General features: G+C 42.0%; 1 protein-coding gene and 1 pseudogene across 2 annotated transcripts in view; both read right to left on the bottom strand.

Moving 5' to 3' along the window:
* The window catches only part of LOC123755771 (uncharacterized), a gene marked incomplete at its 3' end in the record, with an annotated part of 249,077 nt that overhangs the window by 33,565 nt on the left and 199,601 nt on the right, over nt 1–15,911 (bottom strand). For both annotated transcript variants that reach the window (XM_069300074.1, XM_069300075.1), the window contains 7 exon segments: nt 1,406–1,541; nt 5,009–5,140; nt 5,982–6,167; nt 12,745–12,882; nt 13,082–13,217; nt 14,048–14,152; nt 14,845–15,026. In XM_069300074.1, coding sequence (XP_069156175.1) covers nt 1,406–1,541; nt 5,009–5,140; nt 5,982–6,167; nt 12,745–12,882; nt 13,082–13,217; nt 14,048–14,152; nt 14,845–15,026 — 1,015 coding nt within the window.
* Nucleotides 8,373–8,491, bottom strand: LOC123756059 (5S ribosomal RNA; annotated as a pseudogene).

Below are 15,911 nucleotides of genomic sequence, written 5' to 3'. Positions count from 1 at the left end.
GCCAGGTTCTGGCTTGTGGTCCCTGGTAGGCTAAGAACCCCGTCGACTGACTGTTGCCATGGTCTACTATATACACATCAGCCCGATATGGCTCTGGGGGAGCCGTAGGGGGCTCTCTACAGAAATATTCTTTTATTGTTTTATGAACATAATTGAATCATTGATATGCACACCATACTTTTGAGTATACTGTACTGATGGTTTACACATTTGATTATAGAAATATATCACATTACACACTATTGAATAGTATTACTGAAAAAAATAAATAAATAAATCGGACACACTGAAATAATTAGGTAATAATATCTGTGGCATCTTCCGCTTGACAGCTCGGCTGGAGGAGACCTACCCTAGGTGTGTACTCTTAGTGCCTGTACCGTGTAACACTTCCAAGCTTTATCATGACCAAAATATGTCACCAAAGATTTTTTTTTTTCTTCTCCACTATGTTATCAGGGAACATATTTTAACAATCTTAGAAGAAGAAAATTTTTGAATTTTCTTTTCTTGCACACAGCAATGTTGTCAGCTATTAATAGCTGTGCCGCCCAGGTGTTAATGTGATGTATCAATGTGAAAATCAGTAGGAGCTATGAGGTGGATTCGAACCCACTCACTTGGTACTCCCAAACAAGCACCATAGACCACCATCTCAACATGGGTTGCATTGCTTTTGACCATGTCATGGCATGGTGGTCTAGGGTTGGGAGTACCAAGTGAGCAAGTTTAAATCCTCCTTATGGCTCCTACTGATTTTCTAATAAATTATATTGTCTATATTGTGACACTGACATGCAGCCGAGTAGACAGCACTTCAAATTCATAGTCCTGAGGTTCCGGGTTCGATCCCACGTGTAGGCAGAGACATGGGCAAAAAAATTATTTCACCCTGATGCCCCTGTTACCTAGCAGTAAATAGGTACCTGGGAGTTAGACAGCTGCTACGAGCTGCTTCCTGGGGGTAAGTAACAAAAAGGAGGCCTGGTCGAGGACCAGGCTGCGGGAACACTAAGCCCCAAAATCATCAAGATAACCTCAAGAAGATAGTATTTAGTATTTTTTTACGAAGACAAAGCAAAGGTTAGTACGGTATTCTTACGTACTGTTGCCATGTCAAATTTACTTCATTTTGGTAATTCATCATATATAACCTGACTGAATACATGATATGAAAATGACTAATTCAGATTACAGACCATACACTATATTACCAGTTAATCAAGATATAGTTAAAAAATTAATATTATAAATCTGTTTAGTTTAGAGGAACGTTCAAACCACCAATCAGGAGACCTGGTCAGAGACCGGACTGTGGGGCTATTGTTTCCCGGAACCATCACAAGGTAGACACAAGATAAGGTGTTCAGTTTACAGATACTCCACTGTTTAACATCTTGCATACCTCCTTCTCCTGTGTTTGACTTGGCACCAACGCGGTTCATGGCAACTGCCAGCGTAGTGTGGGCTTCAATGGATATGGAACCATAACTCATGGCACCAGTTGCAAACCTCTTTACAATTTCTGCAGCAGGCTCAACCTGATGTGAGGAAAACACAATTAACAGGAAAAAATTAAAACCTGTAACTAGAAAGTTCTAAAGAAAACATCTAAGAAAAGTTTCTAAATGTTAAATATCAATTTAAATAGTACTGTATTGTTCTCTTGATAAAAGTAACTACATTAAAAATACATTTATGAATTTTATTATCTTGCCCCCTATTCATCCTACTGTGGTAACTCTTGCTCGAGTTACCTACTCGAGGAATTACCTACTCAAAATCTGTTGTGGGGATTTCCTAAATTATGAAAGTCGAATTTGAGGCTAATTTTTAAACTGCATTTATATAAATTTGTTCCTGTGTTCTTTATGTGTATGCCTATATTGTATTGATCTTCAGACAAAATTTAATCACTATCATACAAACTCCACAGTAATTATCTTGCAATCTGAAGTGCTTGAACTGATTAATAACCTGTGCTAGCCTTTGTTACACCACACTTAGTAGTTCTAGGGAAGAAATTAATCAACATATAGCTTTTCAGTAGCATACTAAAAGAGGCCTTTCTTACTGGCATTTTCCCAACTAGGAAAGTGTCTAGTGTTAACTATACACTTTCCCACTTAACCTTGTAATAGGGTTGCTACGATTTAGAGTGATGTGTAGTAGTTATTATTACATACAGTACTTATCTTCGGTTCATATTGTATAAATTTTATGGTTTCAGTTTCCATATGTCTTTACATGAAATTTATAATGCCAATGGTGTGGTTTTTGGTTTAAAAAATAAAGACAAAAATAAGTTGGTTTCCTTATTCCAGCCAAAACATACGAGGTCATTATTCACATTTGAAAATTCATTAAGCAATTCAGAGACAGAAATCAAATATTAAATATGAACTACATCAGACAAAAGATACCGAGTGCTACTGCTAAAAGCTTTTGGTCATCATTAAAAATAGAATAAATTTTTCTTTGCCCAAGTGTTCATACACATGACTATCAAAACATGATAGATATTTAACTTTAAATATTTTACACAAGTACCATTTTAATTCTTTGATAAAAAACCAGCGTTGAATGTAATGAAACGTCATTTTCTGGGGGAGACCCGGAGGCTCCCTGGAGCTATCCAGGCTGATATGCTAATGTCAGACTTTGGCATCAGTCATGTACTCACCTAGTACTCACCTAGTTGTGTTTGTGGGGGTTGAGCTCTGGCTCTTTGGTCCTGCCTCTCAGCTGTCAATCAACTGGTGTACAGATTCCTGAGCCTATTGGGCTCTATCATATCTACATTTGAAACTGTGTATGGAGTCTGCCTCCACCACAACACTAATGCATTCCATTTGTTAACTACCCTGACACTGAAAAAATTCTTTCTAACGTCTCTGGCTCATCTGGGTACTAAGTTTCCACATGCGTCCCCTTGTTCGTGTTCCACCTGTGCTAAAGAGTTTGTCTTTGTCCACCCTGTCAATTCCCCTGAGAATTTTGTAGGTGGTTATCATGTCTCCCCTTGATGACCAGACCACACACTAGAATGTGAAGGGACGACGACGTTTCGGTCCGTCCTGGACCATTCTCAAGTCGATTGTGATGAGTAAGTAGAGACAGGCAATAAATAGGCACGAGAGATGAGGAGCAAAGTAAGGTGTAGTAGAGGGGCTAGTAGTAGGAACTGCAGAGGGCCTATTGGCCCATACGAGGCAGTTCCAATTATAACCACCGAAAGAGAAAGAGAAAATAATGAGAAGAGGAAAACGAGGAAACGTAGAAGACAATGAACAGAAAAAAAGAGAGAAAAGAGAAAGAAAGGAAGGAGAAACAAAGGTAAATGGAAAGGGTAAGCTTATGTAAGGTCACGTTTGTTAGAAAGATTAGAGCATTTGAGTATATACTGTGAAAGGGAAGAGTCCACAGCAACAAAGCCAGGACTCAAGTTCATGTTGGGTACATTGTGTATAAGAGCCGATTCTACAAGACGGCGTCTGTGTAGAGTAGAGGCAGGAAAGATTATTTTGGAGGAAGACCAATCAATGGGATGATTAGAATCCCTAATTGATTGAAACTGAAGAGAATGTAGTACCCAGACACTGCACTCAGGGAGCAACAAAGGCAGGCACCCCCTTCCCACCAGGCAGGAAAACAAAAAGAAAAAAAAAGAAAACCCTGCAAGAGGACAGCGTACCTAGGCGGAACAGAGCCGGCCGCTTTGAATGGTGAAAACACGCTGCGCAGCACCCTGTACCTTGTACCAGTGTAAACTGTCTCTTACCCTAAGGTAAACACAAGGGAGACAAAACTCCCCAACACACTAAGGGCTGCCAAAAACCAAGCAGTAAACGGCCTAGCAGAGGCAGAACCCAAGGAACTTTTGGAAGGTGGCCCCAAGCCAAGGGCAGTACTCACAGGGCACCTAGGGAAGGGAGCCCTTAGCGCATGCACCCTGAGTACCGAAGAATCACTCCTGAATGATTCCTGAATCATTCAGGATCGTGCACCTGAAGTGATTCTAGAAGACAGACACCACACACAAGGCACAATGCTGAAACAATCACTGGAGCCAGAGCACACAACCACAGCCTATAGCATCAGCCTCAGAACTGAGTGGTGGATGGCTGGCACGGGGTCTGGGGCTTCCCCCTTCCCCGGAGGAGGGGAGCTGCGCAGACGGCGGCGCGGGGACATGTGACGTCATACTTGTTTGCTCATTTCTGTTTGGGGAGTTCTATCCACTTGTTCAGCTTTTTGTAGCAATTTTCACCAGAATCGGGGTTTGTTTTGGGACCCCTACCTTTCTGGGTGCCTAACCTGGTCGATGGCAGACATAGAATGCTTCCAACCACACAGGGATTTCTACAGGACATTGCTCTTCGTGCCTATGTGAGGCGGGCCAGGTTCTGGCTTGTGGTCCCAGGTAGGCCCACAGAGCTCCATACACATGACTGATGCCAAAGTCTGACATTAGCATATCAACTTGGATAGCTCTGGGGAGCCGATGGGGCTCCCCCTAGAAAAAACTAGCAGAATTATTAATTTGTATGCAAAATGTAAGAAAAACAAACATTTATAAGTCCATTTTTACTGGTTGGAAGGGATGTGAAAGGTTATGCTGTGGTTCCATAACATGCTTCCACTACACATAAGGGGCATAACTGGCTGACCCCTCACAGTGTTCTAGAGAGAACCTAACACCTCCACAGGATACCTGATCAACCAGGCTGTGACTCTTATGTCAGGCTGTGAGCAGCCGTGTCCAACAGCCTGGTTGACCAGTCCAACAACAACGAGGCCTGGCTGATGACCGAGCCGTGGGACCGCTAAGCCCTGAAATCATCTCAAGATAAGGTAAGGTGATCTATGGAGGCATCTTTCGACATCATTCTACACAACACTCCAAAGCTGTAAGTCCCCAAAAATTAAAAAAAAAAAAAAAGGATGGTCACATAATACTATACACAGAAATTAAAGTTTGTAATACTATAAAAAAAAATTACTATACCTCTGAAATGTCGATGGAATTTTCCAATTTTACAAGCTCCAGTTGGCCACGTAAAGTACAAGCTTTGACACTTTCCATAGTAGATTCTTTGAACTTGTCATACTGATTCCTGTTATTGCTCCTTGAAGCATCCTGGATAAGCAGAGAGACATTACAGTATTACACAGTACACTGAAAAATTATATTTATACCTTGGAAAGCACAATTTAAGTACAGTATAAGAAATCATGAAAATGTTAATATTTTATAAGCTTAAATGAGAAATTAGGTAAATTTTTATTATCAATATACAGCACTGCAATTATATGCTAGGATCCAAGGTGCCACCCAGTGAGTTAGCTGGAAGGTGGCAAGACAAAATACATATTAAGAAAACTAAATACTGTATCTTGGCAGTCAACATGTAGCTACCAAATTTTAGAAACATCTAACAAACTTTTACAGGGAACCTAACAATTATACCTTAAAATAAAAATTACAGCAAAAATTTGGTACTTTAATACCAGAAAGTTTTTTTTACTTAATCCCTCAAATAACTGCCTTCACCTATCCCATTTTTCTATTTTTAACAACAAAACCTGTGTACCAGTTAGATCTGATCAAGCCTTTACGATCAATTGTCATCAACAAAGTTTACACAAACTTTGCCTTAGAAATAGGGGTTTGCAAACCTGTAGAACAATTTATAAAGAAACACAAACTTAATGGAAAGTGCTGAGCTTTGGTTTCCCCAAGTACATTAGTGGGTGTTATTAGATACATAAAGGAACTAACTTCCATGGATCAATAGGCCTTGATTGCTATGGTCTTATGAGTCCAGAAACCAAGGAAATAATGAAGGTAATAAATAATGAAGGGCTTAGAATATGCAACATGCACAAGCAAGAAACTGGAGTGCTTACGACTATTCATCAACAGCTTATTTTAAATTACGGCAACTGATTTCAATACAATACTACAAAAAAATACACACCTGCAAATTGGCAATAGACAAAGGATCATTGATGTGTTTCTCTCCACCACTTCGCCAATGATAGAAGCCTGGGTTTCGCAGCACCAGTGTATCACATTCCCGATCTCCATAGGTGAGTGCATGACGCTCGAGCGATTCACTGGCCAATGTTTCAAAGGTAATGCCACCAATCCGAGAAGCAGTACCCTGAAAAATACAAATTTACTTCCAATCAAAATAATGGCACTACATTCATGTATCATAATGCAGCTCGTGGAAGAGTATATTTATTGATAATGAGCAATTAAAGTTTTTTAGAACTCTTTGGCATAATAGCTCAAAAATTTACCTATATTACTGGGAGAAATTCTTTATTTTCATCAGACAGATTTGAGTACTTTCCAAATACCAGAATAATCCTTTGACTGTATTTGTAACTTCCCAAATAAATTATTTAATGAGATTTACACCTCCATAGTGTTATGTGCAATGATATACCCTGTCCTGCACAAGTTCACAGTGGGTTCCTTAGAGCTTGAGCACTGCCTCTACAAGGATAAAGCCAAAATGCAGGCATCTCGGCCCACTGGGTGCACGAGACCAGATGAATAGGGAAATGGCAGCATATGTAAAATCACGAAGCAAGGTTTTGACACAGCCAAATGACAGGAAACAACAGGATGGGGGCAAAAGATGAACAACCAGATAAGAGAGCCAGACAAAAAGACTTGCAACTACCTCTGAATACATTAGTTGGAGAGAAAAAAAACAACTTTCAAACCAGCATTGAAAGTAATGAAATACCATTTTTTGGCTGAGCCCCAGAGGCTCCCTGGAACTATTGGGCTAATATGCGAAACCTTAGACCAGGGCATTAGTCAAAGAGTTCAGCTACTGGGGACCTCGAGCCAGAACCTGGCCCCCTCAGAGAGACAGGGAACAATGGCCCCCTGGAGAACCCACTTGTGGTTGGTGGTTTTCCTTGTCTGCCATCAACTGGGGTTAGGCACCTAGAAAGGTGGGCATAACAAAACAGACTCCACTTGTTAAGAAAATTGCAACTGAAAACCTAACACTGACAGAACTCCATTAATTCCCAAGGAAATGAACAAACGTCAAACCCCGCCGCCATGCCACTCATTTGCGCAGTCCTCCCCTGCCTGGGAGGACAAGAGGGTGGAACCCCGGACCCTATGCGCCGGCCACCCAACAACTCCAGTTTGGAAGCTAAGCATCAAAACACAAAAACTGCCGACCGTAGGGTGGGAGGGAGGGTGCCAGGGAGCCTCCAGGGCTTATCCAGAAACGAACCGTGAATGAATGACAAGCATATAACAGTTCATACAGGAAATGAACCATGACAGGCCATCTGCCAGGACATTACACACTCCCCGGACAGCCAAACCCTGAGAAACCAGCAGACGAGCAATTCGAAGCAACCAACCCCAAAGAGGTAAGGTCCGAAGGAAACCCCTGCAGTTCAGGAAATGAACCACCAGAGAACAGTTCGAATGGAGCTGAACTCCACCACCCCTGGCCAGCCCGGTGAGCACTGGTCATAAAGTCCCAGCCGAGAGAAGACGCGTTCGTTAACACATCGAGCGAAGGCTCGGGTAGCAACCCGTTCTCACACTTGGGTATAGTCACTATTGGCTTATTTAATAAGTGCATATGTGACATACTAATTGATTGCAAATATTTTAGTTTACCTTGAAAAGCTTTATAGAAAACACCGACCACACTTAACCTTCTTAGTATGTTAAGATAAGCATCTTATTGCTTCTTAATTACAATTATTACTTAACCTATACCGTTGATAGGTTAAGTAATAATTGTATATAAGAAGCAGTAAGATGCTTATCTCAACATACTAAGAAGGTTAGGTGAGGTCGGTGTTTTCTATGAAGCTTTTCAAGGTAAACTAAAATATCTACAATCAATTAATATGTCACATATGCACTTATTAAATAAGCCAATATTGACAGAAAGCAAGTGCGAGAACGGGTTGCGGGTAGGCACCAAAGAACCGAACCCGGAAAAACCCGAAGAGGAAGCCAGCAACACAGCAACCGATGCAAGGCCCATGGAGGTCGAACCTAGCGATCATGAAAGAGGCAGAAGGGGCGTCCCCAAAGGAGGTTATCTTATCCTCTTGAGGTTATCTTGAGGTGATTTCGGAGCTTAGCACCTTACGGCCCGGGCTTTGACCAGGCCTCCTTTTTGTTACACATCCCCAGAAAGTAGCCCATAGCAGCTGTGTAACTCCCAGGTATCTATTTACTGCTAGGTAATGGGGGCATCTGGGCGAAAGAAACTGCTCATTTGTTTCCGTCTCCACCGGGGATTGAACCCGGAACCTCAGGACTACGAATCCGAAGCGCTGTCCATTCAGCTGTCAGGCCCCAAAATTATTGCCAACAGCATTTGGTGTTCCCAGGCAGTCACCCATCCAAGTACTAACCAAACCCAATGTTTCTTAACTTCGCTGATCGGATGAGAAGCGGTGTTTTCAAGGTGGTATGGTCATTGGCAAGGAACCAGAATGGACACCAAAGCCAAACCCGACCCAGCAGGTAATCCAGCACAGCAAAGTTCAGACACCCACACAACTGCTTGAGCAACTGCCGAGTGATCCGGAACCCTCCCAGAAACAGCTGAAAGCAGGATCGCTCGCATTAAGGAAGCACGCATTAAGGTACTCAAATTCATCCCCCCCCCCCAGGTAAACCTGTAGAACGGTAGAAGTTTCTCGCTATTCAAGCATGTGGATCCAACAGAACCCATGCCATGCCCCCATTGAAAAGAATGAGCAGTCTGCCCAACTTGTCCTCTTACAAATTACGTCTGAATTTGGTCGTTTGCCCATATGGCCGAAAATGGACCGGGGCCTTCAAACACACACACCAATACGGAAAAAAAAAACTCAGAGGACAGATCCATACCAGAGGCAGAATCTGGGTCTTGCAGAAGGTAAGCAACAAGTGCCTCCCGAACATCCTTAGGCGAGATACGAGAGGAAGATAACCTCTGGAAGGAAGAAGCCAAGGAACCCAAGGTAACCCGGAACCAAACCCAGGGAGGAGCTGACCCCTAATCATACTCATACAGGGAAGGGAGTTTAAAAAAAAAAAAACTCTCCCTGCAACAACAAAGCAGGGTCAAAGAGGGCCCAAGCCCCCAGGTCACCTCCCCAGCCCCGCGATCCCCCAAATCGGGACCCGAGGCAGAGCAGTGCTCCATACCCTCTACCCCTAAAGAAAAGGCAGAGTCCAGGGGAAAGGCAGAAAAGAAGGGAGGCCTGCTGGTGGGACCCAGAAGCCTCGGCAGGAGGAACCGGCTCGAATGCCTCCGTCCCCAACCAGAATCAGGGGAGCCCCTGAAGCTGCCCGAGTCTCATCACCAACTAAGCCCCGCTCTGACTCCGAAAGACTTAAGACGTTCGGGAAACAAAAGCAGGGGGAGGTAGGGGGAGGACGAACAACAGGGAAAGGACCAGGGAGAGCAGACTAAACCAAAGTCGAAGCGACTAATGTCCCCAAGTCTGGGTCCCTATAACCAAAACGGGGGCAGCCTTGGGGCATCCGGGTGGGCAACCAACCTAGCACATTGCAGCAACCTAAACCTAGAATGCAACGTGGATGCTGCCCGTACTAGAATATCAATGTTATCAGAATCAGAAAATTGAAGAACATGCAGAGAACACGACTCACGACTCGTTGGGTCAATGGCACCTTTGACCACAGGCAGCATGGTGGAGGCACAAGCAGTGACAGTCACCCCAAGACAAGACCACACAGCAACCTTCAAACTCTTATGAGGCAAGCTGGAACTCTAAAGACACATCCATAGGTTCACCAAGCCCCGACAGGGTTTTCCAGGGCCCCGTAGGCTGACTGCTACAGGAAGCATGGGCAAGATGTTGCTAACCAGTTAGACCCAAAGCTAACAAGGGGGAGATCAAAACACTGAAAGCCCTGCAATGTGTACAACTATGGGGGCCTTTTGGAGGGCCACCAAAATATTATAAATGGTCCTATAGCTACACAAAGCAGACCCACACCAGACAATGAAAACAAAAAGTAAAAGAAAAACCAAACAAAATTACAACGTCCAAAAGGAAACAGGAACCGGCCACTGCATAGCTAAGCTGGCTGCGCAACACCTTGATGCCCCAGCCACCAACAATACCACTCCCTACCCAAGGGCAACCAAGAGCCACGAAACCCTAGCTGGCCCCCAAGGGCGGGGTAAATGCCAAGCAGAAAAACACCTACGGAAATGGGATCCCAAAGGCATCAGGGAAGATAACTAACGCCTAAAGGTAGTACTCACAGAGCACTTAGAAAAGGCTGCCCTAAATGCATGCAGCCCCGGTACACTTAAGTACACCTGGTCACCACACCACAAACAGCAGAGGACACCACTAAAACAATACACTGCCAGGAAACCAAGGCCAGAGATGACGACTGCCCTTGATAGCATTAGCCAACGAACTGGGTTTGCCATGTGGCCGGCACGGGAGGTCTGGTGCTGCTCCTCCCGGGAAGGGGAGGGCTGCACGGATGAGCAGTGCGGTAGCGGGGTGTGACATTTGCTTGTTTCCTTGGGAATTTAGGGAGTTCTGCCTTTGTTTGGTTTTCAGTTTCAATTTTCTTACCATGTGGGGTTTGTTTTCTTATGCCTACCTTTCTGGGTGCGTAACCTCGGTCGATGGCATAAAAGGAAAAAACCCCAATCACGGAGAGGGAGGTGGGGGGGGGGGGGGGCGGGAGATTCCAGGGGCCATTGCTCCCTGTGTCTCTCTGAGGGGCCAGGTTCTGGCACGTAGTCCCTGGTAAGCTGAACTCCATTGACCTCCACTGACTAATGCCCTGGTCTAATGTATCACACATTAGCCCAATAGCTTCAGGGAGCCAAAGGAGCTCCCCACAGAAAACATGCTATATTAGAAAAAATAGAGAACCAGCTGAAAGGATCGAGGGGCTATCCGGGGAACAACATTGGGCAAAAGGTTTATGCACCCAGAAAATTGCATTACAATAGACAAATATGGGGAATATTCCCAGGGAAATACTAAGACTGAAACTAAGACAGACTAGAGACCTGAAACAATCTTGGGTGCCCAACACCGAGAGCCGAGATGTCGAAACCAGAGCATTGTAATGAAAGGTGTGGGGCACAAAGGGTAAAGAGAATTGATGGCAGAGGCCAGAGGCATTCTGCCCTAAGGACTGAGGCACTAAGACCCAAGAGCAGACAACCTAAAAGGCTTCAAGACAAATTAGCAAAGAGTCTGGCAAACAAAACCCAAAAAGCTGCTTTGAAGATACTTGTTAAATTTTCTTTTGAACACTGCTAGAGGTCAGCAAGTTATGCCACGTATATGTAGGGGAAGTGTTGAAAAGTCTTCAGCCTTCGATGTCGATTGATTTCTCTATCAGCATAACTATTGCACCTCTGCTTTCAGTGGGGTTATTTTGTACATATTGCCATGTCTCCTGGTCTTGTGTAGTGTTATTTCTGTGTGCAAATTTGGAACCAGTCCTAATACTGTATTTTCCAAGTATAAATTATTATGCATCTCTCCCACTTGCACTCTACAGAATAGATTTAACATTTTTAGGTGTTCCCAATAATTTAGAGGATTTATTGAGTGGATTTTAGCAGTAAAAGATCTTTGCACACACTCCAGATCAGTAATTTCTCCAGCTTTGAATGAGGCTGGTAGTGTGCAACACTATTCCACTCTAGAGAGCACTTATGTCTTAAAATGCATCAATGGCATGGCATCACATGTTTGGAAGGTTCTTGTCATCCAACCTGTCATAGACAGCAACTTTGTGGTGTTCTTTAAAAGTAAGCTCTTCTGACATGATTACTCTCATATCTTTTACTTTGCCTTTTCTTTTAATAGTGTCGTTTGACCGTTTTATATGTGGTTATTTCTGTGATTTTTCATCTTTTTTCTATAGCCCAGTAGTTGGAACTTTTCCTCACTAAACATCATATTATTTCCTGTGGCCCATTGAAGACTTTATTAACATCTGAGTTGAGGGTTTCTATGTCCTTTATATTGTCTATTCTGATGAAAATTCTAGTGTCATCTGTACAAGATGATACAGAACTATACTTTTGTATCCTTGTCTATGTCAGATATAAATATGAGGAAAAGTACTAGAGCAAACATGGTATCTTGGGAGGAACCGAGTTTTTCACGGTGGATGATTCAGATTGTACTTTGTTGACCATTACACTCGGGGTTCTGTTTCTTAGGAAGTTAAAAATCCATCTCCCTACTTTGCCAGTAATTCCTTGTGTGCATTTTATTTGCAATAACACCATTTGTCAAAAACTTTTGGGAAATCTGTCTATGAACAGCCGAGTACAGGAGGAAATGATCCAAGTGCTGTACTCACTCGGGGAAACAAACAGCACAAGCCGGCCCTCACACACTGGGTATCATGAACACAGAGCCTTGAGGCAATTATGAACAACACTCAGAGACCCTGTGGTAAAGAAGCTCAAATGCACAGAACAAAGCCTGAGAGCCAAGCCCAGGTGCTGGGACCAGTAGCCAAGGATCCCAGGGAACGCAATCCTGTGGTGATAACAGATAGCCAGGCAACAGTGCGGACAGCCTATTAGTTTGTGACTACGTAATGAAAGTGTTTGAAATACTACCTATAAAACTACACTGCAATCAATACATGGGTAAAAATAGTACAGTATAATGCCATTTAACAAATTGAATAATATTCATCAATAATAAATACTTGAGGTTTACCTTAAAACACTTGTTTATTATATCCTCTGAAATTCCAACAGCTTCAAAGATTTGTGCTCCTTTGTAAGACTGAAGAGTTGAGATGCCCATCTTGGCCATCACTTTGGACAATCCACGCTCCATGGCAGCAACATAGTTCTGAGGACACCATAATACACAATTTATGAATATTTCCCCAGTTCTTAATCTCCCTCTAAACTTGACCAAATAAATAATTATATTAATATACAAATATATTCATGAATGTATTTCTACAATCACTCGAGTAAAAACACTAAATCCTTACAATTTATCTTATTTAAAAGTTTGAAGAAATTTAATACCCTAGAGAACTTGCCTTGAAAACATCCTTATGAGTAAGGCTGGAGCTAATGACACCTTCAGATCGAAGCGTGTCCATAGTCTCAAATACCAGGTATGGGCAGATGGCATCAGCACCATAGCCCAGGAGAACACACATGTGATGAACTTCTCTGTAAGTAAGAATAAAGTACTGTAGGTAAATGTATGGCCAAACACTGAGTATTTCTTACTATGCATCACAAGATACCTTTAATCAAAATGACAAGCAATGCACAAACAAGAGCATCATAATAGTTTTTAATAACTTTTATATATTTATTTCCATGCACAGGTCCTTGGTTGTTTCCCTAAGCAAGGTCAAAACCCATTCAGGACACTGTATGTATGCTGTATATATATGTGCTACCTTAATGTTAACTATTAGCTCACCTTGACAAGGCACACTGCCAATGGTCTTGCCATGGAGTGCTTTTTAAATACACTCAAAGATTGTGAATACATTTTTTGATTAAAGCTTTCAAACATATTTTATAGTTTATGGTTTCACACAATCATAGATACGAAGTCTGTTAGACTCATAAAGGTTCCCCAAGGCCAACTAATGACATTGCTCAGGAGGCAACCCACAATACATTCCCAACTACAGAGAACCTATTTACTGTTAGGCAAGAGAAAACCTCACCCAACCACTTATGTCACCCATGGTAACTGAGGCCAGAGACTAGACTAGAATGAGCTCATGATGGCACAACATACAAAGGCTCAACCCACTCATTATAAATGCTTTATGTCCAACATACAACTGAACAATTATGCTCAATTTAAACTTTAAGAGCAATGCAATTCAACACACCATCACATTATGTATTGGCAGCAATTGGTAAGATGTTGACCTAGACCTTAGAACATTAATTAAGTACAGTGTGTTGCCCTAAGTTAAGCTATGGCTACACTATTACAAATTTCATTTTGCACTTAGAATCATGCTTAATACACCCACCTTGCTTCTCCGGTCTCAAGGATGATTCCAACCTTCATACGTTGTCGTTCTTCAATCAGGAAGTGATGTGTGGCTCCAAGTGCCAGCAGTGTACTAACTGGCAACCTGAAGCGAGTCATTCAAAAGCAATTAATACAATACCAACAATAATACTAGATGCTGCTGATGACAATAATGGTTGCGACAGTGGCAGTATGGGGCGACAGTGGCAGTATGGGGCGACAGTGGCAGTATGGGGCGACAGTGGTAGTGGTGGTGACAACTATGATAAAAACACTAAAAAGATGAAGACAAAATATTCAACGTGTATAGTTACAACTTGGTGCAAAACATACAGGGCTTGGCTGTACTGGGATCATTGGATTATCACCTAGTCCTAGTGGCTTGTAACATTAACTTTCATTATTAACTGCTCACTATATTACTGCATTAAAAAATTTTAAAACATAAATTATGATAAACATGTATATTAAATGGGCACAGCAGCCCCACCCTCTGGGAGCAACCTGACCCAGGGTTTGCTTAGTAATTTCTCTACAGCCATATTATGTGACATTAATTTTATTTCAACTATCCTGTGATTAGGGAATGCATTTTAACATTAATATAGGAAAACTAAATTCTTACATTCTTACACACAGGGCATGTGTCATTAATTGCCTGTGCAGTTGATGGTTAAAGAAAGGGAAGCAGTATTAAGAAAATAGTACAAGAAAGCAAGAATCTGGCCAAGTCTAGCATCTTTCATCAATAAAAACTGTCTTCTATGATAACAGAAAACTTGTGTCATTCAATACCTGCTAGGCCCAGCTTTTTTATCAGAAAGCACTATCAACTGGTATCCCTCCTTGGCTGCCCGACATGACTCTGCAGCAACACGATCTAAGGCCGGGATAAGGCCCTGTACGCCCTCAGACACTGGGTACGTTATGTCAACAACATATGTGCGCCACCCTCTGTGCTTTGTGGCTTTGATTACCTAAAGAAAAAGAAAAGGTTATGACAATTTCATAAACTTTTTAATAAATTACATTTATATATAGATTGATTGGATATTATTATTTAATATTATTAAATGGATCATGGCAAACTACAGGCATATTGTGACTAATACATAAGTTACATTGATTAAATTTAATGAATATAAAATGGAAGCCTTATTTTTCATAACCGACATTTCAAGCGAGATATTATACAGCTGCAAATCTTTATTTAATCAATTCTAATCAAATAACACCTTGAGCAAAGGTTACACTATGCCTATCCTTTGCAAGACATTACTTAAAAAGTTTAAAAAATGAATAACAGCATATTTTGGCATATTTGATGCATGTGGCAACCCAACCACCCACCATTGTGGTGCAAACAGCCCTGCATACCCACAAATAATAAAGCAATGCAGGTATTGGGCTTGGGATCCATCTTCTAAAACTCCTCCCCAAGAAAGGCTACATAGTCTTCCCTGGCTTGGTCCCTTCTTTTGATAATTACTAACTTACTTCCCCAAGAAGGGCAGAATTGACCTCAAATGTGGGGCCAGCACCCGTCTGGGCCCTAAAAAACAAAAGTAGGCTTGTACGGCTAAGTGAAATCTTAACTGATGGAGGAATAAAATAACTGGTAGTAGTGAAAGTACTTTAAATAAGGTGATGTGCTAAGTTTGTACAAGATAAAGGTGAAAGTAAGTGAGAATGAAGAGTGAAATAGAATATAAATTATACTGGAGAAAGAGGCATTACCAATGGAGACGAGTTTGTCTAGGGATTATTTTGAGCAGTATGGTGGCTGAAGGCAAAGATAGGAAAACTGAAACAAGTAAAATGTTTATAAGGGTATGTAAGATTTGCTAGCATGTTGTGAAAAA

This window comes from Procambarus clarkii, chromosome 43, assembly GCF_040958095.1.
Source record: "Procambarus clarkii isolate CNS0578487 chromosome 43, FALCON_Pclarkii_2.0, whole genome shotgun sequence".
NCBI classification, from domain to species: Eukaryota; Metazoa; Arthropoda; class Malacostraca; order Decapoda; family Cambaridae; genus Procambarus; species Procambarus clarkii.
The sequence above is the reverse complement of the archived record's forward strand: the minus strand, read 5'-3'. Positions and strand labels throughout refer to the sequence as shown.